The following is a 26,854-nucleotide window of genomic DNA, read 5'->3' as shown; positions in this document are numbered from 1 at the left end:
GCACAAGTGAACCCTCTTGCAGTGTGGATACCCAGGAAAGCAACAATTCCTTACAGACAGGCCTTATCACTGGCTTCTCGCCCAAATTTTCTAGCCCTGTGCAAGCAATACGGCCAGGCTAGTAACTGCCTCCCAGGTCGTCTACAGCGTGCCCTGACCTCCCATCTCCCAAAGAGAGAGACGACTCCCAAACATACAAATAGCATCTCTCCAGGAATTAAATCAACCCCTCGAGAATTATCAGGGTCCTTGAGGTCCCAGGGCCTCTCCACCTTTACCCCTCAGTGTCCACTGTCTGCACTTTCGCTCACGACCTTTGTTCAACTGACATGACCACCTCCTCTCCATTTTTCCAAAATCCTATTCTCTCTTCAAAGACAGTTCAAACTCCGTAGAAGAGGATTTGGTATATAAAAATCGTGCTCCAGCTTTCCAATGCCCACAGCACTTAAAGGGCAGCTACAGTGGACGGTGGTCACGTGTTCCCGGTGTAGCACCCAACTCCTTCTTCCCATCAGCACCCCACCCCCTTGGTGAGAGAAGTACTTGTCACCCATGTAGACGCAAGGGGGACTGTGTCTCTCTTCTCCAGCACATAAGTCCAGAAAGCTGATATGTGACACTTTTTCTATCTCGGGACTCTGAATCCTGAGGAAGTGTCACCAGGTCCAGGATGGTCCAGCCCTGCAGTTTCAAAGACACTAGTCTGTTCTCTGTCCTTGGTCCTCCAGCCCCCACCCCTTGCGTTCTGTGGGTCTACGACAGCTTTTCAGAAAAGACATATTTTTGGATAAGATGATCAGAGTCGGGTCATGCTGCCTGCAACCAAGCCCCCAAAAACTACACCGTGCAGCATTTGTTCCTGAACCCACAGAGCCTGGCCATGTGCTCTTCCAAGGAGGTTTGTCTTGAGTCCTCATCTATACTGAAACTCCCTAAAGGTAGGGACCAGGCATTTCTTTTCCTCTCTCATCAGCACCAATCCAAAAAGCCCCCAAATACTGATCAAGTTCCAGAGCGGGAGAGCTGACAAAGGAGAGGTAGAAAGCAGCACCGTGCACGTCGACGAGTTTCAACAGAAAGACTGGCACGCCTTCCAGGGTCAGGCCAAAAGAGGAAACCCTTTCTCTCATCTCGAGGGGAAGATACATAACCAACACTGATAAAATGAGTGTCAGTTTATAGGAGGAAAATATTACAGCTGCTTGTCCCATTGGCCCGTGTGCAGGGAGATGAAAAGACACGAGGCAGCACACGGCAGCCGTCACTGTGCTGTCCTGAGCTCAGTGGAAGAAGTGTCTTGGCCATTGGGTTAAGAAGAATCTCACTTGGTCTGATCAGTCCAAAATCTCTTCCAGAAAACTCCCTCTGACAACAGAACCACTTGTGAAGCAAGAGCTAACTCAGAACCAGAATCACAGAACACAAAACCTTGTGCTAGAGACTCTGGCTGAAGCCATTTTACAAAATCCGACATACTTGTCCTGAATCCTATCTCCAGGGGCTGTCCTTCTTTGCCATCGGGTGCTCGCGAATAAACAGTGGCGTTGTACTCTGTGTCAGACTTTAACCTGAGGATCAGGACCTTCGTGTCGCCAGTCAGAGCATGGACAGAGGATGTGTCTTCAGGTTCAAGTTTGTATTTGTAAACAGGGGCAGCGGGGCTCTCTGTGCTGATGGCATCTGTTTCACACAAAAAAGATAAGGACATTAACGACAACCGAAGCACATCCCTGTTATCTTTCCGTGTCTCTGCCCTCCCCCCACCTCATAAGATGACACACGAGGCAGGCTCCACAGTTGGTGTTCCACAAGTGTCTGTCCCCCTCCTGCCCCAGAGAGACACATCCACGGGAAAAGGCCCCAAACGGGGGCAGACGTTTTACTTTGTATCTTCATTCCAGGTTGTACCACAGATACTTGTGCTTCTCTTTCAAACTCAGCCATTCGCCTCTCTTCCCCTCCTTTCAGGAAGTCATCTTCTCCCGCCCAATCCCTAATGTGGATTTCCAGGAACAGCCACATAACTCAAACGTGGCTCATCAGCGCCCGTCAAGGAACTGTTCCCCTGGACCAGAAGCTGGCTGACAGGGGTAAAACGGGAACCGCTGGTGGCCATTTCTCCTCGAATGGCATGGAGGGAGCCACTCTGAGAACCAAGATGGCAGAAAATACGAAGCAAGGAGAAGAGATGAGAGTCACCTCATCTCTTGCTTTAAAGCCTGCCGCCCATGGTGGGGAAATATACACAAGGCAATCGTTGCTCTTCGCCTAAGCTACAGAGTCTGGTTTCCATCACCAGCAATCAGGAATCCTGACGCCCACTTTGTAGTTCTGCTCCCTTGTGTGTAAAATGGAGATGGAGTACCTATTTTTGTGAATCCACAGAGTCAGCACTGAAAATGCTATGGAATCTACACATGTCGACTCCACTGTTAATGCAGGAGACGTCTGCCAGAAAAGCAGCTTTTTTCTCAGTAGATGTGGTGAGTTCTTCCAACAGCCCTACTTGGGTTAACACATCTGTCACTTGTTCAACTGAAAGCGTGAAAAGCTAAAGGGGCTGGCTCCTTTCCTGGATGTCAGACTCCAATAAGTTTCAAGCCCCATCGCCATTCTGAACCCCAATGTGCTGACCTATAAAATAAGACCGTTTTCCATCCTTCCTCATACAGGCATGGAGTCAAACTAAAAAGTGGAAGAGGACCTTCGATAAATTCTAAAACTCTATACAAATATAAGAACGATATTTTTTAAAACTGGAAGTCACTGGAAGTCAAAACCATAAAGCAGAAAGGAAACACAGCCTTGTAACTCACCTGAGCCATTTCCTATAACCAGGGACTCTCTCTGTGTCTCATTTGATTCTATAAGACTCAGGGTGACCTTATATTGAATCCCTGGCTTCAGGTCTGAAATATTGGCCAACTTCTCATCGCTTCCAGCATCTTCAAGGAGCATCCGGCAGGTGGCAGTGCTATTATCATTCTTCCAGGCAAGAGTGACTTTCGTCACACCCACAAAGACCACGTGAAGACCAGAAACTGGAAGGGGCTCTATTTGAAAAATATACAAGAGACATTGATGAAACAAGATATCTACAATTGGCTTTCATTAAAGGTGACTGGGGACACTGATGTTTCAATATGACCTACTGTAAATACTTCTTTTATATCAGAGTCTAGTCAATCCAATCATTTCACAGCGGGGCGGGGTCAGGGGGGATTTATTTGTTTGTTTGTTTGTTTGTTTATACAGAAAAGAGGAAAAAAGAATAAACTCTAAAGCCAAAAGTTTTTAGGATCTGTACTATTCTCCAAGACAATGACGTCCAACAGTGATTCGATAGTCTTCTAAACTGTCTTTTCCAAAGGGCAGCATTTAATTATAGTTGTTTTAGACATTAGGAACAAAGCATGAAACAAAGTGATTGTTTGCTATGTCTAAAGGTCCAGATAGTGCAAATAAAATCATTTTGCAATACCAAGATATTCCCATTCAGGAGCTCGCCCTTGTACTCCAACTGCGAGGGGATCTTTTCTGATCTATACTCTCCCACCACCTTTCTTTTCATCACCTTATTTAATTGTCGGTAACATGAACAGAACCATTTCAGCCAAATGACATCCACTCCTTTATTTTTAAGATGTGACTATGGAGATACAGAGAGGCGGGTGACCTGCTCTAGAACGCACACCACTGGTGGCGTCTGGGAAGCCGGAAGCCAGGGCTCCAGCCTTCAGCTCACGGAAGCACAGACAGTGTCGCAGACAGAGCAGAAACCCTGCCTGAGGTCCGCAGGTGGCTGAACTCAAAGGCGCTGGCCGAGATGACTGCAAGTCGCCGTCCAGCTCTGAAGCGAGCTGATCCACTCTACAATTCTACTCTTTAAGAGCAAATGTTTCTGATGCAAAGATTTCTAAATTGGGTCACTCACGTGTTGTTGTTGTTGCTGTTGTTGTTTAAATGGAACATCAATAAACTAGCCAGTTCAATGACTCTGGGTACCTGTGATAAATATCCATGACCCTGTGGCTCAGGAGTCAGGCCCCCTGGGTTCCCACCACTTGTAACTATGGGACCTCAGAGGAATCAACTGCTCAGCATTACAGCTTCTTCCACTGTCCCCTTTAGCTTTAAGGACATGAAAACACAGACAATGCTGCAGACAGAGCAGAAACCCTCAGCGTTACTGTGAGGACAAAATAATGTTACCAAGGGCAGCTAAGCACACGTACGTGTTCGGTAAATAGTAACTGATGAACACAGCCTGGTCCTGCCGGCTTTAAGGTGGAGCAGGATCCTCAGCTCCAGGCTGGGTGCTTCCTGCCGCCTCTTCCTGACTTTCCCCAAAGTCACCCATTATGCATCGCCTTGGCCCCATCACAGTTTCCAAATTCTGTCTTGTTTCTCCTCCTTAATTCTCTTCTCTCTCCTCTCTGCCCTTTCCTTCATCTCTTCTCTTTCAAAATTTAATATAGTAAAGCCTGATTGTGGGTGTTTTCCCTCTAAAACTGTGCTCTGAAGAACTCTGGGAGTTTTCTGATGGTCCCTCAAGATACCCCATCCTTTAGCTCTTCTCTGTCCAGTTTTGTTCTTTTGTTTTTGTTTTTTTGTTTTTTTTTTACTTTTGGGGCTTCTGGGAAATATTTTTATTAAAGAAATAGTTTCCTGGCTTAAAAAAATGTTGAAACCCACTGGTTTAGTGTTTGCCTACTCCACGTGCAGAAGCCGAGACGGTCACTTCACGTCATGGACTCTAAGAGGTGGGGTTTGCATGGCCTTCTCCAGCCAATGAGATCACATCTCCAGATCAGAAAACCAAGAGAGGGCCTCTTTTTTAAATTTTTGCTTCCTCTCAGCTTAAAAAGAGTTTCTCATTTCTTTTTAATATTTTTGGTTATTTTAAGTTTAAAAAAACAAGAACTGAATTTGTAGCTATAACAGGTGGCTCAAGGTATTAACATCTAAGCTACATAAAACAATCTAAGTTTAATTGAATGTCACTAGGCTCTTATTTAATTTGAAACACGCATTCCTTTATGAAATATACCAAAGTTTCATGCCTGGCAGAAATCCCTGGGAATATAAGCATAGCATCGACTTTCCTGGGGAACTTAAAAGAAGCCTAGCAATTAGTGACACCAACAAGACTCATTCTCTGCTCCCAGGTCTTAGCAGAAAAGTATTACGCAATAATAACAAAAGATTTTTAAAACCAAACAGTTGAAATTAGTTAAAAGATCAGAAAACACATAGGATCTTAATACTGAATGATCTAGCCACCTGAACTCCTGGGCTTGAAACAACATAGAATCTTTTCTCTTCCACAGTTAATGAAAACTAATCTTTCCAACAGGCAACTTGAATGGACAAGGTTTTAGAATGTACAATGAGAAGGAATGGTTCATGATCATTCCCGGTCACTAGTCAACTTACCCGTTGTGACATTTATGGTCCTGGGAGCTCCAGAATTGTTGTTTATTTCTGGAGTGATGGAGAACATATATGAAGTAGCAGGACTTAAGTCTGTGATGTCAATGCTTGTTTGATTTAGAACAGAAATCAGACGCTTGTTTTCCTCCTCACTCTCTACTCTGTACATGTAAGTAGAGGCAAATGTGTCATTGTTTTTCCACATCAGGGGCACAGCGGTTGAACTGACGGAACCAACTTCAATGTCAAACACAGGACTGAGCTCTATTTTAATAATTTTTTCAAAAAAAAGAAAGAAAAAAATATATTTAGGAAAGAAAGGTAAGAGTAAAGACTGCCCTATGTGTCTACTTTCCAGAAGGAAATTTTGCAATCATAGAATTTCATTTCTCTTTACTGCCTCCTGAAATTCCCTCCAACAAAATACATTGAGACACATATACATACATGTATGCATGTGTGTTCGTGAAACAGGAAGCTTTAAAACAGACAAATGGTAGAGGCTGGCATGTTGACTATGATCTGTACACAGGTTAAATCTGCATAGAAGCTGGTACAGAGATTTAAGATGCAAAGTGAGTCTCTCTCCTGATTCTCAGAAAATACTGCATGTGGAGAGGTGTATATGGCACAGAAGCACGTGATAACTTTTCTGCCAACCTCTGCTATCAGGAGGAAGCTCTGTAGTTTTCTGGCATAAAGAAGACAAGGGACAGAAGAGCATAAAGAGAAAAGAAGCGGTCTTGGCATCCAGACCTGGACATAAGGACCTGCTCCCTCCTTAGTCATCTAACCTGGAATTAGTCCCTTCAAACCTCTCAGTCTCAGGTTCCTCTGCTGACAGCTCTAATATACTATATTGAACATAAGGATGGTTATTAAGGCATCACGATATGGCAAACAAGGCCACTGGTTGTGGATCCTTTTTAAACTCTGGGTTCGGAGCCCAAACCGGCTAGTCATGAGTCGTGTGATTTTCCTCAGTCTTCTCACCTCTCTTGAACCTCACCTTCGTCCTCAGTCGAACTGTAGGTGTGCAGGATCAGACACAATGGAAGTTATTACGGTTACTAACAGTAACTAAAACTTCCAAGTGAGTGCGTCCTAATTACATTCAAGGTTGAGCAATGACAATGACCAACAGAAGAGGCAGCACCAGCAATCAGGCCCTTCTCTTAAGGACCTACAGATTGACCCCAGAAAAGACGGTACAGTAACAACACTTTGGCATGCACATGACCTTCACATAACAGCACAGACAATGTGCCTCGCCTGGCACCTAAAAGAGGCAAACATTTACTCAGTCCATGAAAAAGGGCAGGAGAGGAAATGAGAGAAAGGAAAAAGGAACAGGCTGGAAAGAAAGAGTCTTGTGGCCCACAATTCAATAAACTTCATGCTAGGAAGCCCCTCCGGACTTGACCTTCCTCTTTATAGAGTGACAGGTTCACAGGGTCAGAGTAGCAGGTTATCGCTGTGGTGCCATTTACAGTCAACGCTGACGATGGTGAGGAGGGATATAAAACAATAACCACAGTCACAGTGGTGGGAGCGGCAAGGACAACAGCCCTATTTGGGGCTGACCGTGTCCCAGGCCCGGTGCCAGGTGCTACACACACATTTTCTCATTTATGCTTCACAAGAGCTTCATGCGGAAGGCTGCAGCACTATTTTTACAAAGAAGAAACGTGTTAAGAACTATATTTTACTGATTCGTACAGAAATTCTGGGAAGGTTTTAGAAAAGCAGGTTCTTAAGTTTCAATAGTTCAGATAATAAAGCACATTTAAAAATGTTTTTAAAATACGTGTATGTGTGGAGTTGTTTGTTGTTTGTTTTTAATAAAGATGCAGAAACTAAGGTCTAAGAGGACCAATGACTTGCCCAGGGTCACAGAGCTAGAAACTGACAGATCTGGGAAGCAAACCTGCGTCTCTGATTCCAAGTCCATGCTCCTGACCACTGGGCCGTGATAGTACTACTCAAAGAGCAGGCAGGAGGGCAGTGTGAGAACAGCTCTCAGGAACAAGGACACCCTCCAGCCAGGCAACAAGGCCAAGCATCAGAAGAGAGCTCTGACAAGTAGCTGCTTTTTACTGTTGAAGCTCAGAAAATCTGATCTCAAATACACCACGCATGTGAAGACATGTACATTCTCTAAACCCCACGGTCCATCCCAAAAGAAGAGTCTTGCTCACGTGTTTGCACTTGTTTACGACAGCAGACAGTAGAGTCATTTAAAAAGCTGAAATTGTAATGCATCCCAGGAACCAGGTCCCGAAACAAAGTCTGTCCGTCACTTTGGAAATGAGACTGACTCAGGTTATTCGAATCAGACTCAAATCTTACTGAAAAGTTTCCTGGTGCCTCACGAAAAAGAATCTCAGTGGCTGTCGATGTGAGTGCAAACAGATCACAGCCTAGAACACAAGAAAGAAAAACAATATGCAAACTAATATAATGGTATCTCCTACCACATACTCGTGATAGGACAGGTTTTTTATTACAATTTTTAAAATTCCCCCATCTCCCCTTCTCCTTTAAAATATCACCTTATTTACCAAACTGATTAACCAGGAAGAAAAAGGAACTGCAGAATTCTTCCCACTGTTTGCACAGATTTTGCATAATTACTGTTATTAAGTGAGATTTGCTTGTATTAGAAAGTTTCAGCAAGATCTGCCCCCTTTATGTGGCACTTTGAGAACATTCTAATTATTTTATCTCTGTGGTTCACAGACTTTGAGATTTTAACAACTCCAGAAAAAAAATAAGTTGCCAAATTTTGAGAACAGACAAAAAAATACCAATTTTTTACAAACAGGTACATTTAAAAAAAAAAAAAAACTGCCAAAGACTATTATCTTCTATCTCTCTTATAGAAACATTTTACGACCAAAAAAATTATTAAGGATATAATCTGAGCATAGGCAGTGCTTTCAACTGAATATATTTAGCTTCATTAAAACTTACTATCATTATCCCTATTCTTCTCATTTTACTTCAGACCAGGGAGGACTTCGAGTGACCAGCACTAGTTAGCAAGTGGGACTCAGTCCTCCACACGAAAGTAAAATATACAGGAGGCTGTATGGTTTTCCAAAGATTATACAAACTGTGTATATCGTTTTATAAATCATGAGGCAATGGAATGACCCAAGGAAATACTTATGGGATCGTAGCATATAAAACTAATATAAATCATACCGCGTCATAGTTTCAATCGAGTTTTTTTTTTTTTTTAAATTACCATGGATATAGGTTTGGGGGGGTAGGATCGAAGAAAATATAAATTTTTTATTTGTCTAGGTTACACAATTGATTGAATTTTTCTATCACTTGCCATTCCCACCCTCACCCCACATCTACAGAAAAACTGGAAACTAAGCGAGTTTTAACCAATTAGCATTTTCTGCAATTTTTATATCACTGTCAATATCGCTGTGTCCATCAGGGGGCAGTAGCAAACAACACAACAGTGGAGAGGGAAGTAGTACTTACAGGAGTCACCTGCGCACAAAATCTGTAACAGAAAAAGAAAACGGAAGTCAGCCGATTCACTCAGCCACGGAAAATGCAAATCAGAAATAAAGCAGCTGGGAATTCAATAATGCGGGCAGGGTGCTAAGAAGTCCATTATGTAAGGGCCTCCTGGCCGGGGTTAATATGTGGGGACACTGACTGCGGAAACTCAGTGTAATTCGGTGTAAGGGTGGCAGGTCCATTACAAACAACGGCTTCACTCCGTTACATGGAGGTTGATGGCGGTTGGCTTCCCAATGTTTTTCCCCACAGATACATCCCGTACTGCAATGCTCCCTCCTGGCACTGCATCGTGAATTGAGGCAGAAGGACACAGAAACAGCATCCAGACTTCCCTAGGCCAGAAAAAAGGCAGGGCCATGCCCAGAGACATTTTCAGGTCTCCACCGCGGAGTGTAAAGCCAGATGTGGGACAGAAGAAACCCATTGGGTTTGGGATTTTCATTGCGCAAAAATTCACCTTATTCCTTCTATCAACAGGTGGTAGTTATTTTTTTTTTTTTTTAATCATACGGCACACAGCTTTGGGACAAATGCACATTTGAAACAGAGGGACCTTAAAGACTGTTTAGTTGACAATGTCTCTATCTACCATCTTTAGGTCTCTGGGAATCCTCAAAGATAGTCATCGTGATCCATAAATTATTTCCCCATATTTTCCCATACTTTAAAAGCCTAAAATCATTAAAGTTGTGGGTTCTATTGTTTCATACACACACCTTTTTTGGTTAATGGCATTTTTCAAATGGTCTCCATGAAGAGGAAAGTAATCAAAAGTGACCCCAGTAGAAAAAAATGTCCTCCAACCTCCCATCACACTTAGCAACCAACACCCTGAGCCACAGCCCACCTGCCCCTCTAATCTCGCCCCCTCTCCCCCCCACACACACGTGCTTTTTACAGTGTTTTTGAAGCTGGTTTCCCCCAAGGCCTTTCTGTATTTATTCCCTTCTCCAAAAACACTTTGCCCTAGATCATCCTGTGGCACAGCCTAAAATGCCACCTCTTCAACGAGTCCTCCTCCAACCAACCAGTGGAAGTCAGTGCCCCTCACTCTCCATCACGCCAGCAGTGTGCTTCTTCCTCAGCGTTTACCTCAGTCATTATTATCAGTCTCCTTCAACCAAAATGTACACGCCACAAGAACAGAAACCTCATCTCTGCCCCATGCCTAGAAGAGTGCATACCGTAGGCACTCAATAAATACCACCGAAAAAAAACAGAGCCTCTCGTTTTGGAGAGGAGGCAATCCCTAAGGCCCGGGGGTGGGGGGGAGGGTTGAGACTAGCCCCAAGGTCCCATGGTGAGGCCAAGGCCAGCTGAGTCCAGGAGCCTGATTCTCCAGCCCAGCATCTCGTCACTTGCAAAGACAAGGACGGCACTGGTTTTCATCTCATGGGTTAGAGGGACAGAAGAGCGTGTTCCCCATCCCGTGGCCCAGTGGCCCAGGCACTGGTCTTCAAAGGTATCCTGTACCCCGTCTCTCCTCACTCTCTGCAGTAGGGCCCCCAACTCTCAAACTTTCCATCCCCACCACCCACTCTACTCTCAGGCCTAACCTTTTCCAGTTCATCTTCCTGCCTCCAGGCCCACCCCTCAATCAGTGTGCTACGCATCAATCCACATCGTCCAGGATGGACCACAGGAGAGAGGGGGAAAAACAATGAGCTGCTTGCTAGACAAGTAGCTCAAGGCAGTATTTTTTTATTTTTGGTCCAGTAGCTGGAAAACATTAAACTACATAATCTCATGACTCTAGGATGACCCGTCCCAGCCCCTTGTAACGTTGTTATCTCTTTGTATGTGCCTCCATGCATTGGAATCCATTGAGTCATCCAAACATCACCTAAAAACGTTAAAGCTCCGGGCTCGACCCCCAAAACTGTTTACAGGAAAGTCAGGGAAATCAGACATGTCTGTAAATAGGTAATTCGGGGTAGAAAGCCCCGACTACTTAAACAAGTAATTCTCGACGCCAACATGGGCAGTGCTGTGCTAAAGGCCTGGAACTAAAGGGGGCTTAGGACAGAGGGAGGGAGGGAGGCCGGTGACCCACACCACAGCAAGAGAAAGGGACAGAGCCCAGGGGTAGGAGCCATTCACTGCAGGAAGTCAGATGGAGACACGCATAAAGGCAGGAGGCATCTGCACGTTTCCAGCTATGCCTTTCCCATCTTAGACTCGGTGGACACTTAATTGCTCATGATCTTCACGAGGGGCAACGTAACAAAGAGCTCTGAGCTCTCGAGATGAAAGTGCAAGGATCACTGTCACAGTGAAAAGGCAAGTTTCAGAAATTAAAATCACGGCGTAGACTCTGTACTCTCGAAGCGTTATACTTTACACGCCCAGGGCTGACTCTGCACTGTTCCAAGTGTTTTCAAATATTAACTCATTTAACCCTCCCAAGGACCTTACAAGGTAGGCACAGGTTCCTCGTGGGCCCGTGAGCTGCAGGGCTTGAACCTGAACTCACGGACCCCGCGTCCTTAACCACCAGCTGCGCTACCTCCCAACGCAAAGTGGCTAAAGAGAAATGTACCGGGATTTAGGGAAGGTTTAAAAATTAATTTTAAGCAACATTATCAGTGTCTTCACTCTACTCTACTCTCTACTCTCCTAAGATTCCAGCAAGCAAAGCAAGTGTGTTTCTTGACAATTTGGGTACAGTTTCTCCTGTCAACTCTCCAAAGAAGGCCTTAGGTGCCATGCAAACACACCAGCCTGTGTCTCTCTGAGGCTCCTGGTGAAACAGAGGCCAGTGTGCCGACACACTGTACCCCATGGCTTTCATCTTTCCTGGCCTCTCCACCTGCTTCTTGTCTTCCTTGTTCTTAACCTCCATGGGCCTCATTTCCCAAATAGCGCATCAACACTTTAATCCTTGTCTCAAGACCCAGGAAACCGAAAGGTCCCAGGCTAAGACATGGAAGAAGGAGACCTAAGAAAAGTCTGTGAGAGGGCTCCTGGGGAAGAGCTTCCTCGTGAATAAAAAGGAACTACATGGAAGGACATACGATCCCGCTCTGCTGGACTTCGTCAGGTCTGCTCATGACGTCTGGAGCTGCTGCAGCCTCTATGTGACAAGGAGAGGAAAAACCACTCATCTGCTGAGGATGGCTGGCGACCAGACAGAGGAAAAACACCTGAACCTTTCAGCTGCTAACTCAACCTATCCTAGACCCCTTCTATGTCCAGACTTTTTGTCTGGAGATATGCAACACTCCCTATTATTTACTGACTTTTTGTTTAGGTTGTCTATTATTTGCAACCAAAAGATAACTAGTTGACACAACAACAGCAGCAAAGCAAGGCAACTAATTTTCACATTAACCCCTATTTTTACAAACGAAGAAAGTGAAAGGCCGATGATCTGTCATCTACGGTCACAGGGCTAGTTAAATCTAGGATACAAGCCCATATCAGCTAGGTCCCCAAACTCTCCCATTAACCACAGAAAGGAAAAAAAAAAAAAGACCCTTGCAAACAAAATACCTGCAAGATACCCAGCATGCTGGACACAGAGCTCATCTTTCTAAAATTAGCTCTATACTCATTGTGCGTGGGGTGAAATGGGAAGAAACCAATTTCCACAGATTCATACACTAAGCACCAAAGTTCACTGCAGAAAAAGGATGCAGAAAAAGGAAGTTGGGAACAAGTTTCCAGAAATGACATCTAAAGATGGTGATGAGAATAACCTCAGCTCCTTCCCCTTCTAAGAGGACCCGAAAAGCCATCGTGGTTGTTAATCAAGAAGGATTCCACAGAAATCAACCGGCACATGAGCGGCCTTTTATAACTGGTCCCTCAGCCAGCAGCTCCAAATCCTGGTAGGGAAAGAAGCAAGCCTTGCACAGGCTCTTGCATTTAATCCTCACAGCAACTCTGTAAAATAGGAATTATTCCCGCTTTACAGAGGAGGACACTGAGGCTGGCTCACAGGACACAACCTGAGATCACAGAGTTCCCTGGCTTATATAAACTTGTCCCAGTCCCAGGAAGGAGAGATGAGAAGAGCTGCTTCAGAGTGGAGATAAAACTAGACCTTTCCACTCTCTATTTCCTTCTGGGCAGAAATTAAACCACATAAAGTATGCAGAGCCAAGCCCAGTGCTGGGACACGTGGGGTTCCAAGGTCCCTTCCCCTCTCCAACTGAGGTTCCAAGCTCTCTCTCCTCTGGCTTCAGCAGACTCATCTATAAAAGGATTATAAATGAGCCCACCCTGTGGTTAGGACTCAAAGACACCAGAAGTCACAGCCCTGGGACCCAAACTGAATCAGGGGGCAGTGTCTGCATGAAAGACAGTGGGTGTCATAGCAGTCAAAAGGTGAAAGCAACCTAATTGTCGATCAACAGACAAACGGAAAAAAGGTAGGTGGTCTATCCAGGCAACGGCATACTATTCGGCCAGGAAAGGGAATGAAATTCTGACACATGCTACCATGGGGAGGAACCTTAAAAACATCATGCTAAATGAAAGAAGCCAAACACAGAAGCCCATGTTTTGTGATTCCATTTATACGCAATGTCCAGAAAAGGGAAATCCATAGAAAGAGAAAGCAGACTAGTAATTAAGAGGGTCTAGAAGGGGGAAAGGGAGAGTGGTTGCTAACGAACACTGGGCTACCTTTAGCTTAATGAAAACGTATGGAACTAGACAGAGGCAGTGTTAGCACAACATTGTGAATGCACTAAATGCCACCGAACTGCTCGCTTTAAAATGTTAATTTTATGTTATGTTCATCTCACCACAATTATTTAAACATGCATAGTAGGTGGGTTACTGTAAAAGCGAGCTTAGCCACTGGGAGGGAACAGGGAAAGGAAGCTTCTTGAAGGAGAAGTGGAGGGAGTGGGGAGAGAAAAGGTGAGTTATAAGTAGGGAGGTTCTGAAAGATGGATTTGGACAGTCAGAGGAGAGCTGAACCACCCCAAACGGGAAAGCAGAAAACAAGGACTGGGCAAAACAGCCTGACCAAAAACACTATGGGGACCTCCACTTGCAAATGCGTTTCGAAGATTAAAAGGAAGGAATTCAAGTTTACTAAGCACCTACTGTGTGCCAGGCACTGAGCTGGGCTTTCTACACCCCTTGTCTTGAGCACAGAGTCATGGAATGATGGTTAGGAGCTTGGGATCTGGAACCAGACCACCTGGGAGAACTCATTCAGTGCCACCACTTACTGGCTGTGTGACTTTGGCCAGGCAGCTTTCTGTTCCTCAGTGTCAATATCTGTAAACAGGGATGAAAATCACACCTGCTTTCTTGTCGTGCGGATGAAATTAAATGACCTATGTAACTACTATTGCTATCATTGTCGTCGCCTTTTAATCTTCATAACAACTCTACAAAGTATTTTTATCCCTATTTTACCAGACAACACCAAGGCTCAGATCCTACTGAGAAAACCAATGAGCAAGCAGAAACTCATACTCCCCAAAATGTTTAAATAACTGAGCAACAACCCAGTTATAGAAGTGGGCACCAAGGTCCAGAGACAATCAGTGACTCACCCAAGGACACAGAGCCAGCGAGGAAGCATCAAAATCAGAACCCAGGTCTTGACCTACGCCTTGACCTCAACCATTCTAGCCAAGCTTTCCCAAACCCTTCTCTCGTGCGTTGCTGATCCGACCCAAATGGAGAACTCATAGCTCACCCCACTTCTCGCCACTCCTCTGCAAAGTCTCCCATGCAGAGGACCCAAGGCTTATACAGTCCTCATAGCTGGGCAAAAGGAGTAAACACTGAGAGAGAGCTTAAGCTCACTGATGTAGCAGGAAGACATGCCAACACATGAGAAAAGAGTATGATACTGTTCTCGGTTCTGCCAAGGACTTCTAGTTACCTAGACACCCCAGGCACAGAAGAAACCCAGTAGTCAACCAGATGGTCGGGCATTAACTGTGCCCAAGAATGCCCAACACTACACAGTAGAATCTTCTTCCTCTTCTTTCCTGAGGAGCACCCTTGAGATTGAGTCTTCCAGTCTGGCTCATAACTCCCCTCCCCCAGAGATGTGTTTTTGTTTCACAATCCCCTCTAGTTGCTGATGAGCCAAAGCTCTCTTCTTTGAGAACCACCGCCAGGCCCGAAACTGTGGTTCCAGTCACAAGGATTCCCTTCCAGGTCCCAGAGAAAACAAAACCATTAGCACTGCCCTCAATGTCATCCCAACTCAGCCAAAGCTACAGTCATTACATCAGTGGTCCACTCCGACCCAGCACCTTACGACTAGTTAAGTCTCATGCTCCAGCCCAGGACTGCCAGACTCCGAGGCTCTTGACCTTGAACCGCTCCCAGAAAGCGCCAGCCTGGTTCATCCCCAAACAAACCTCAGCTGAGAGCATAGAATCCGAAGGCAATTCCAGGGTTGCCTGTCACAAACCCCTACCTGGCCTGGGCCTTGGGGACAGGTTCCATCAACCCATTTCAATGGACTGAATTAAAACAGCTTCTGTTCTCAAAAGGAGCAGCATTTATTTAAGGGGAAACTCACAGAACAGCCTGATTTTAGCAAGTGACAAAGCTTTGGGATTTCTATTATACATGTTCATTTCTCAGGGATGGGTAAGAAGTGACTTAATAACACAATGGGTAACAATAGACTCTTTGTCCTTCTAAAACCAAGCCCACACACCATATGACAATAGTTATTTTTACTCACTGACGTAATTAACCAAAATGTGAACCACTTCAAGCAATTTTTAAAATCAAATAGCATTTTATGGGATTTGGAACATGCGCAGATTTCAATTCTGAAAGGCTTCATTCTTCCTAGCTCTCATTTATCTCCCCTGTGAAATTATCCAACAGCTCCCCACAAAACTGGCCCCTAAAAGGTAAATCATTGATCATGAAAATGGTAGACAGGGTGGGACTTCCCCTCTGAACCCAGAAGCCAGGCAATAATCACCATTAAGGAAAACTTCCCAGAAGGCAGGCATGGCATCACAGGGTGGCCTGAGCACTTGGCATCCATTTCCACTCTAGAGTCCAAAAGGCAGGGGACTAGGCAGGCCAGCAGGCAGCATGGCAAGTGCTATGCACAGCACAGGGAGAATGGGCTGGCTCACTCTCTGCGAATAAATGACTCTCTCAACTTGATGCTGTCATCAAAAGGAATTGTGGAGAAGGGTCGGCTTAATCCATAATTCTGTGCCTCCAGAAAGCCAGGCGAGGTTTCGATGGAAGGGATGAGCACCCACCACCCTGCAAACCACCAGCTGGCTCATCTCTTCCCTCTTGGGGCATTTGGTGGTATGATGAACTCTTCCAAATGTACAGAGAAAAAAGGAACCAGAGGGGCTATTTCAGTGAGGCCATGTGAACTCTGAGATGCAGAGCTGAGGATGACCTTGGAATCCCAGGCCAGAAGTTTCCATGGGTATTTTTAGGAACAGAACTATTTTTTTCAAAAAGAATCTCATGAAGAATATGTATAGAGTTCCACATGTCATACATATCTGTATATGTATAAATGTATAAAAGCAGTTTTTTCATTAAATGTTCATTTTAAAGTTCAAGTTACCTTATTCTTATTTTGAATATAATTGATACATAACCAAATTGAGATACTGGTGTCCTCCCATATATTAAAATTTGTAGTAACACCTATTTACACAAGTGTTTTCATCACAATTTCATAATTTCAAACACAGACAAATTGGGGGGTGGGGGTGTTTAATGAAACTCAAAGCAAACACTTTTGGAATCCTATGACACATCCAAAGGAACACTGTTTGAAAACTAGTGATTTAACTACGCTTTGACTTTACAAAGGAAAAAAGTAAGTCCAGATCCTAGGACAGAGCTTGTCTCCTCATCTCAAGAGAGGGTCAGAGTTAGCAGCCCCAAGCCCTGTCTCAGCCCTTTCTCCACATCCTATGAAAAATCATGGGGCCTACACCGGAGCTCCTTCACCCACATCTAGCCCACTGACATGTTTTATTTTACCCAGTGGTTTCTTCCTTTTTCAATTTAACCCCATTAGAACACTGCCCTATTATTTTCCCTACTGTGTTTCTTTTTTTTTTTTTTACCAACTTTATTAAGGTATAATTGACAAATAAAAATTGTATATATTTAAGGTGTAAAACGTGATGTTTTACACCACGATATTTCCTAAAATCTTAAGCAAATATTTAAAAACTAGTAGACTTAAGCATTTCAAAAACTGTGATACTTAGCTTCTCAAAAAAAAAAAGAAGAAGAAGAAGAAGAAGAAAAGAATGAAGAAGCTCTGGCTTTTTCTCTGGCCACATTCAAGCAATTAATTGGATCTGAGTGTCAGCTCCCCCTTGTGATAGGGTAGGTGACTGGCGTTCACCATCACTCCTGGTATTGTCATCTCAATGCAGAGAACAAATGGGCAGTTGCCAAGAAACATGGCACCCACACCGTTCATGTTCTCTCTCAAACAGGAGCACATAAAAAGATTCAGAAATGGTGTGGCTTTTCAGTATTTAGTCCATTCCATTTATTTTTGTTGCTGACTACTCCTGAAGACATTTGAGTTTCTGACTTTTGATTCAAGTGTACCTAGAGATCAAAGTTCATGGGTAGCAAAATTATTGACAAATTGTTTACTTTCTAAGTTGCTCTCTTAGGAAGAGATCACGAGCCAGTGTCAAATGTGAACAGCGTGCATTACGTGACTATGGAATGCTCCATTTTTGCCTACCCCTAAATCCTCTGCTCATCCCCCAACCTGCCTCCCCCTCGTGCCACCACCACCCCAAAAAGGAGCAAAAAAGAGTACAGAGGTTTGACTCTTCAGATGAAGACTTTACCTTCCTATTCTTGAATTTCAATAATAAAGCCATTCCATAAATCCCACCAATTCCCTCCTACACTGCCCATCTCCCTTAGAGTAGGAGAAAAATAGCTAACAGCCACCATTTACTAAGTGCTTGCTATGTTCTGCACCAGCTCCTCATGGAACCCTCCCCTTCCCCACCCCACCCAGCTGGGAGTATCTGGACTCTACAGTTTCACATGTCCCACCCCTTCCTCCCAGAAAGGGAACAAACATCGCAACTCCAGGTCTCAGCTTTTCGAGCTCTGCCTTCGACAGACCACAAAGAGCTAAGGGGTCTCTCGCTATCCATTCATTCTGGCCAAAAGCCCAGGGCGGATCCTATCTCACAGGCTGCAAGGGCCAGCAATGATTTCAACCGACCCACATGCTCTTCACGCCCTCCCAGAACCATCCTGAAGTAACCCTGTGTTCTTCCAAGGCTCTGCAAATAGAGGTTCCCACAAGCCAAAGCACCGCCCCACTGGTTTCCACAGCACTGCAGACTCGAAGAGGACAGAGAACACAGTGGGGGCGAAAATCAACAGGACTTGAGTCGGGTCCAGATTTGAATCCTGGCCCCACCACTTATCAGCAAGGAGTCCGAAAGCCAGTGACTTCACTTCTCAAATTATTTCACCTGTAAGTTACCATCTACTCTGTAGGCTTGATGTGAGGATTAAGTGGCACATAGTAGGTGCTCGATTAATAGCAGCAAATATCAGTCATTCAGGTGGGAAAGCATAAGAATTAGGAAAAAGCAGAACCAGAAGGTATTTCTGCTAACACAGAAGCAAGAGCAGCAGGGAAGGGCAAGTTGGCATCTTGGATTCTGTTGCACAATGAGAGGAACTTGGGCTAAAATTCTCAGATGCTGCATTCTTGTCTCCCATGAGGAGCTGCACTGAGGCTATCCTGCATCAGCCCAAAAAGGACATTTTCTGCAAACCCACCATCAATGCCACTCCCCACACTACCAGCAGGGTCTGCCTGTTTAGCTGAGAGCACAGGACTCAGGCCCTGCTCCTCGCCACATGAAAAGACAGTCTAATGGTGGGATCAGAAACCACAAGTGGTGGTGACAGGCCGGTTTTTATACAGACTTTTCGGCCTACGATATTGCCTTCCAATTTAAAAGTGCATCACTGAAATATCCAAATAGCACAAGAAACTTCAACGGCTCTCCACCGAGCTTTTAATAATAACCTAAATACAACCACCACCCAAAAAAAAAAAAAAGTTCCAAAGCAAAGCCACACCATTGTCCTCTCTAGAGACTGGTCTTTGACAAAATGGCACCTTTGCAAATTGCCCTGGGCAGGTTCAATCAAGCCAGTGACTCCACAAAGTAGACACTTTTATTTTATATCCAAGCAATGAAAAGAGAACTCAGAGTCATAAAGTACTGAAATTGAAGAGCTGGCTTAGCAGAGCCTATCTACAAATGGTGAAGACAGCGATGGGAAGTGACAGGTGATTTTCAACATCTCATAAAGCCTAAAAAAATGCCCTAAATCAGTGGTCGGCAAATTATTTCCATAAAAGGCCAGACAGGATCTAGTTTAGGCTTTGCAACTCTGCTTTGGTACAGTGAAATCAGCCACAGATAATGCATAAACTAATGACCGTGGCTGTGTTCCAATAAAACTTTATTTGTAAGCATCAATTGTGTATTTCATATCATTTCACTCTGTCATAAAACATTCTTCTTCTCTTGTTCTTGTTTCTGTTTTTCCAATCATTTAAAATGTAAAAAACAGTCTTAGCTCACAGATCACCCAAAAACAAGCAGTGGCTGGATTTGGCTCTCGGGACTGTCGTTTGCTGACCACTGCCCTAAATCACATATTTACCCTGGACAGAGCCGCAAGCACAGACCAATGGCAGGTCAGAGCCTGAGCATGTGGTCTGGGTCTGCTTCCGTATCCTGGTTCCGACAATTACCAGCTTAAGCACTGAGCTAAAGTTCAATCTTCTCATCTGACATTAGAGATGATGACAATCCCCTCCATAAACACTTGAGAGAATTAAATGAAATAATGTCTGGCACAAGGCAAATGTTCAAGAGAGGAGAACTCTTTCATTGCTACCATTGTTCCCTTGCTTCTGGCTAGACTTCATCAACTCAGTTTATGAACACAGGGTCTCTGGTGCTGGTCTGAATTTCCAGTTGGAAGTCTCTGGCTGATAAGACATGAGAAAGAACAAAACTTTTCTAACTGAAAACAGGGTATGTGAAAGATAAAATAACATGCAATATGGGTCCACTGGCGACAGAAGATGGTGGTTGGTGATCAAAACACGTTGACCAGAGAGATGCTTTCTCAGAGCAACACCCTCTGGTAGCCTGCACATCTGCGGTCCAACCTCCTCATGTGGCACTTGGTGGAAGTCTTCTTATTTTTCAAGTACGAGGAGTCACACACTTCAAATCCACCTGTGCCCAGCACAAGGCCTCCCCTGTAATGCTCATTCAGTACTAGCTGATTGGTGGACTTTTGTTTTAATGCCTACAGCACCTGGTCTTTCTAGGTGGTCTCCCATCCAAGTACTAACCAGGCCCAACACTGCTTAGCTTCCGAAATCAGACGAGATTTGGCATGTTCAGGGTGGCATGGCCGTAGACTTCATGATTGGCAGATTTTAATTGGATCCCCAGGACCTAGAACAGAGCTGGCCTGGCCATTAGTGAGTAAATACATGTGTGTGAACTTCAGAGCCTTGAGAACCATCAGTAGGAGTACATGTGGTCAATCACGACGTAGGATAAAATCTTAGGGATTATCTGCACCAATCAGCCTCTACCTGGAGTTGGAGGAAACAGAGGCCCAGAGAGGTAAAGCGATTTGTCCAAAGTACCTCAGTCTGAAACTCATTCACTCATCCATGTTCACTGAGTGCATCTATATGCCAGGCCCCATGATCATTAGGGACACAGAGATAATACAGTTCCCTAATCTCAATTGCTGAAAGACTGGCAAGGGAAACAAAGAAATAAACAAATGATTTTTTTCCTTCCCTTTAAGAACCATTTAATTTGGTGACGATAGCAACATGTTACATTCGCCATTTTATGTTCTGAACTTTTCAACGTACACCCTTTTTTTCCCCCTAAACAACAGATGTAATCAATGCCTGCTGTAAAGGCATTGTGTGTGACTCACAAAAGCAGCACTCACATTAAAGGTACATTTCTTTCCACATATCTTATCGACATACCTTAAATTCCCTAAATAATCTGTGCTGCCCTCCCCGACTGTGGCTCGCGCTGGTCCTATTACCCAGGAAGTGAGAGCTGTCCCACCCGCTCCTTGGTGCAACTTCATCAAACTCTGTTCCCCAGCACAGCCCAAGCTTTCCTCTGTGGTGTGCTCAGCACCTGCCCTCCCCTCTTATCGTTCATTACTGGAACTGTTTCATCTGTTTCTCCTTTGAAGTGGGGACTTCATAATTCACACCTAGCACAGCACCCAGCACAGCGCCTGCGCTGGCTGACCACTGGACAGCTGGATGGTAAGCAGTGTTGGTAGGCTGAGAGGATAAGGATGGGGACAGGGTCTACTGGATTTTCTTTGGACAGCCGGAAAGAACAAAGGAGTGCATTCAAGTCAAGACTGTGAGGAAAAACCCACAACAGCAAGGGCAAGGGAGCACACGGAAGCAGTTCTCACTCTGGCAGGTATCAGAACCACCTGGAGAACTTGTTAAAAATACAAAGGCCCAGCCCTATCCTACTTCAACCAGCCTGGTTCTCTGTTCTTTATCAGCTCTCTAGGTGACTCAAATACCCTCCAAAGTTTGAGAACCACGGGCTGAAGGTATTTTAAAGGGACAGTGAGAAATGATGGTATAACCCAGAGTCCCCTCTAGTCTGAAATAGTCACACCCGTAATCTCCTAGGAAAGCCATGAACAACTCCAGCGGGTAAACTGGGAGTTACTCCAGTTTGAGGAAAACTCGACCGAGAAGACACTGAAGATATCCTTTAATGACCTTCAAACAAGGGAGGTTGCCTAGTCCTCTGGAATCCAGGCTGAGTTCGCCCCATGGGTTCCAGCTGGGCTAAAACCAGACTGCTTGGTGGGGAAGGTGGGCCAAAGGCAGTGCTTCCCTCAGATGCACTGCACATTTCTGGCAGCTTCTTCCAGTTCTCTCTTCAACAAATCCAGCAATCCAACAAATCTTAGAAAGTAATCCCATCGGTCTAGTAGGAATTTGGGCTAAGAGTGATTTTCCTCACTGACCAAGAACTTGAACCATTTTCATATCAAGGGCAGAAGACCAATACTCTGTCACTCCATACTTAGTAAGCCTTTTTCGTACCCCTTGGCTGGCAGCATCTGTTCAAACAACACATCACTGGTTGCATTTGTGGATCCCTTACTTTTTTCTTCTGTACTTTCAGGAAATAAAATTCAACACATAAGAGACATGATGGATATAAACATATTCTGTAAACAGCGATGATGTGTTTTGGATTCCGGCCAGACCTACAGTGAATGAGACAGCATTTTGCAGAAGAAGAACAGATGTGGAAGTCAGACCTGGGTTCAAATCCCCACCCCACCACCTACTAGGTGTATGATACTGGATGAGTCACTAATTCTCTTGAAACTTTATTTTCCACATATTCGTGGGGAAAACAACATGGTCTGACCTCCCACGGTTATGGCAAGAACTTCCACAAGATCTTGTACAAAGTAGATGCTTAATAAATGTTAATGGCTACACTAAGGCACACTCATCTTCAGAAGTAGCAATATTTAGCTTTGAACAAAAGATACACTACACACACACACACACACACACACACACACACACACACACACACAGGCATCTTACCCAGTTGAGGATAATTATTAACTATTAACAATTACCGCATTGTACAAATAAACTGTATTATATAAAAAGTCGCCCTCTTCCAAAGTTTGCATTATCAAAGAAAAAGCTAAAATTCTCAGTCTCATAAGTCCAGTCCATCTTTCTTTGCCATCTAATAAAACGCTTTTTATTTCCTTTCATGGGCTTAAACTTCACTAAAAGGCAAATTGTCTGAGGGCATGCCTCTGAGACAACAGGACTCTGTGTGTGCTCAAATAATCCCCTGTTCAAGTTGACTGTTTTCTATTTTTCTGAATAGACACTGTACAGAATCAGGAATCAGAAAGGGTCCTGTGATCTCGCTAATTGCTTCCACAGACAAGTCCATAATGGGTAAATTTTTTCAAAGACACAACTGACTCAAACCCCAAATGTTCCTCAAGGAACTCTCAGCTTTCTCTCCCACAATGACATGGACTCCCCTCAGCCAGCCCTCACCCCAGGGCTGGGCAAGGACGCAAATGACAGAAAGGGGTCCCCCTCCAGACAAGACCTATCTCCGCCCAGTAAAGGCCAGCACTCGGAAGAGGAAGGCCAGGAAGTCGAAGAGGGCACCCATCCTCTTGTTCCCCCTAAGCTGACCCCAAGTCTGATCCAGAATCTAGCAACTGGGGACTCACTGTGCTACCAAGAACTAACGCACCCCAGAAACATTCTTAAAAGCCGTATACAGACACACATCCATCACGGCAGACACTGCAAACCAGCCCACCCAATCTCAGATCTGACAGATCTCAACAGAGATGAGGATCTCAGTCTTCCCAGGATTTTACTGGAATTCTTCTAATTCCTTTCATCAGATATGCAAGGAAACAGGCAGGTCCTATTAATCAAAAGGTGGGACCCACGGAGAGGCTACTAAAGTCTTATCAGGTAAAGAGCGTAAGGCCTAAATTCCCAGTGGGTGTGACATCAAACAACACTTGATTTCAGACATTAACCTCTGTCAAAGTTATTTCCTCATTCAGTAAACTTACCATGCTAGGAATATCTTATTATGGTTCTTGGTAAACCTGAGAAAATAACCTCACTGCCATTTTTTTTTCTAAATAAAGATAATTAAAAGCTCCAGAAAGGTCATTTTGATCTTTCAGTGGCATTCTATTTGGGATCTAAGAGGAACTGTTCCACTCTCACATTTTAACAAATTAAATATCAGGAAAACAATTTTACTCGGCTTTTGCTGTTCAAAGGAGAATTTCTCTGCTTGCACTGTGGGTTTTGACATCCTGCCAAGTTTCAGACATTGAAATATGAATGGGATTAAAAAGGATTAAGACAGAGTAAATGCTATTAACAGCTCTTCTATTGCGTGCATCCATCTTACTCAGGAGCCAATGACCCACCAGGGAAAAAGGAGGACGGAGAGGGAGCTGAGCTCATTCGACACCTGCTCTCTCAGGACGGCAAGGTCAGCAGTTAATGGTGGGCTCTCTCCGGCCACAGTTGGGTCTCTGTCGAAGGTTTGTGCCATTCATCTTGACACATAATCAAAGAATACTTCATCATGGGTCATCAAAACTGCAGGAGCCATAAATGCGTTCCCTTTTTGATTATTTTAGAACAGCAAAATCCTCTTGACAAATTAAATCTTATGTGAAACCCACATAAAACCAGATAAGACGGACAACATTACTAGTAAGCTTTCATTTTAAATGTTCAAAGTGATAACATTTACTTATTATGGAGCATCAACTTATTTTTAAAAACAGCAACTAGGCAAACAAAGAAATCTGAAATCGCGTGTTATACACCTCATCCATTTCTGGGTTTCATTTGGCTGCACAAAATCAATAATATTCTGATTCATAGAGACGTGTAGCTGCAAATGGTGAAAGTTTAATAATTCATCTCAATTAAACTGAGATCAGAGGTTTTATTCCTCAGGGTATTTCAAAGGAAGGAAAAAAAAAAAAACCGTTAAGCCAGCGGTACAGAAGAACACATGGATGGCCTCTAATGTTAAAAGGTTTTTTTCTTAATTTTTCCCTGCTTTATTGAGATATCCTTGACATACAACACTGCGTAAGTTTAAAGGTGTACAATACAGTGGTTTGATATACGTATATATTGTGAAAGGATCACCACATTAAAGATCGTTAACAAACCCCATCACCTCACATAGTTACCTGTGTGTGTGAGAGAGAGAACATTTGAGATCTACTTTCTTAGTGATTTGCAAATATACAACACAGTATTGTTAAAAGTTTTAAATAAAAAAATAAATTTTCTAAAAATTGGCACCAAACATTTAACAGAATTCCTGAAACATTTCTCAAAATGTTTCCTTGGGAGACTTTCAAACTACTCATCTAAACACTTAATTTTATACAAACTCTACTAAAGGATTAAAAATGTGTGAGAGGAACATTCCCTGATTCTAAGAGGTCAATATAATCTTGAAACTAAGACAGACAAGGACAAAATGAGAAAGGAAAATTACAGGCCAACCTTATACATAATCATAGCCGAAAATCCCAAACAAAATATTAGTAAAGGTGAATGCAGCAATGTATTAAAAACAATAGTATCATGACAAAGTTGACTTACTTTGCCATGTTATGCAAGAATGGCCTAGAAACAGAAAATATGTCATTCATTACAGTATCAAATTAAAGAAAAAAAACACAATGTCATCTCAACGGATGCAGAAAAAGCATTTGATAATATTCAACATTCATATGTGAAAAATTCTTAGCAAACTCAGACGAGAAAGAAACTTCCTTAACTCAATAATCTACCAAAGTGACAGCAGGCATAGTTCCAAACGCAGGAGAAATGAGGATTCCCTTTAAAATCAAGACCAAGATGTTAATTGTCAACTATATCTCAGGGAAGCTGGGGAGTTTAAGACCAAGACAAGGATGCTCGCTGTCACCACTTGTTTATGTAACAGACAAAAAAAAAAAAGGAAAGGAAATAAATAGATAAGGAGGAAATAAAATTCTCAATGCTTACAGAAAATGAGATTTCAGATGCATTATTAGGAATAATCAGAGAAGTTAATTTAGCACATTTACTAAATTAAATGTTTCCATGTGCCAGCCATAAACAAATGAGGTAATTCTTTTAAGTTATAATTTACAATAAAAACAAGAACTTAAAGAACGTAGGACTACATCTAATAAAAGATAGATAAGTTTTTTGTGGAGGTAATTGTCAAACTTCATTTAAAGACTTAAAAGAGGAGAGATCATGTTCCTGAACTAGGAGAGACTCAATACTGAAAGATGTCAATTCTCTTCAAGTTGATTATAGATTCAATGCAATCCCAACCAAAATCCAAAGGAGATGGGTTTTTTTTTTTTTTTTCAGAATGTTGACCCTAAAACTTAAATGGAAATGCAAAAAGCCAGGAACGGCCAAGACTTCCTCCAAGACTTCCTCCCGAGGAATTAGGTGAAGAGATTTCTTCCATCACCTCTTAAGACTCATTATAATGCAAATAGTAATTAACACAGTGTCTGCAAGTATGAAAAAAATTGACCAATGAAACATTATGAATAAAGAACTCAAAGAGAAACCCCCACACCCCTGAAAGCTTGCTGTAAGGCTCCTGTGGCATTGAAGATCATTGACAAGAAGGAAGAATTCATCAAATAGTGCTTGAAAATTTGGTATCCACATGGAAAAATGTGAAACTGGACCTCTACCATCATATCATATATCAAACTCTCTTCTAAATAGATTAAAGACATAACTATAAAAGCAAAACCCTGAAACTCTTAGAATAAAATAGAAAATATCTTTATAACTTCAAGGTAAGGAAATATTGCTTAAAACAAAAGCATAACCATAAACAATGTGACGGATAAATCTGACCTTATCAAAACTATGAAAAGATATGTATGCTCTGTATGGAGTTCACAGTTCCTCAAAAGATACTTTACAGAAAGTGAAGACAAGCCACAAACTGAGAAAAGATGCAATGCATATAGCAAACAGAGACTGAATCCTAAGAATATATAAAGAGTTTCAATAAATCAATAAGCAAATAATCCAAGAGAAAAAAAATGACTGAATGACCTGAACACTTCACAGAAAAAAATACAAATAATCAATAAAGATATATTATATAAATAGCTGCTCAAATGAATGCCATAAAAATATATCATTTTACAGCCACAGGATTTGCAAAAATTAAGAACTCTGATGATATCCAGTGAAAATGGATAAACTGCAGAATAATAT

At 43.3% G+C, this 26,854-nt stretch overlaps 1 protein-coding gene and 1 pseudogene across 2 annotated transcripts in view; both read right to left on the bottom strand.

Moving 5' to 3' along the window:
- PTPRJ (protein tyrosine phosphatase receptor type J) overlaps positions 1–26,854 on the bottom strand; it is a 140,406-nt gene that overhangs the window by 31,871 nt on the left and 81,681 nt on the right. For both annotated transcript variants that reach the window (XM_039869356.1, XM_039869357.1), the window contains exons 2-6: positions 8,938–8,959; positions 7,635–7,856; positions 5,440–5,700; positions 2,820–3,056; positions 1,480–1,683 (exon numbers count right to left, since the gene is read on the bottom strand). In XM_039869356.1, coding sequence (XP_039725290.1) covers positions 1,480–1,683; positions 2,820–3,056; positions 5,440–5,700; positions 7,635–7,856; positions 8,938–8,959 — 946 coding nt within the window. The remainder of the gene's footprint in view (positions 1–1,479; positions 1,684–2,819; positions 3,057–5,439; positions 5,701–7,634; positions 7,857–8,937; positions 8,960–26,854) is intronic.
- LOC120609618 (uncharacterized) lies at positions 20,290–20,408 on the bottom strand (annotated as a pseudogene).

This window comes from Pteropus medius, unplaced genomic scaffold, assembly GCF_902729225.1.
Source record: "Pteropus medius unplaced genomic scaffold, Ma_sr-lr_union100, whole genome shotgun sequence".
Taxonomy (NCBI): domain Eukaryota; kingdom Metazoa; phylum Chordata; class Mammalia; order Chiroptera; family Pteropodidae; genus Pteropus; species Pteropus medius.
The sequence above is the reverse complement of the archived record's forward strand: the minus strand, read 5'-3'. Positions and strand labels throughout refer to the sequence as shown.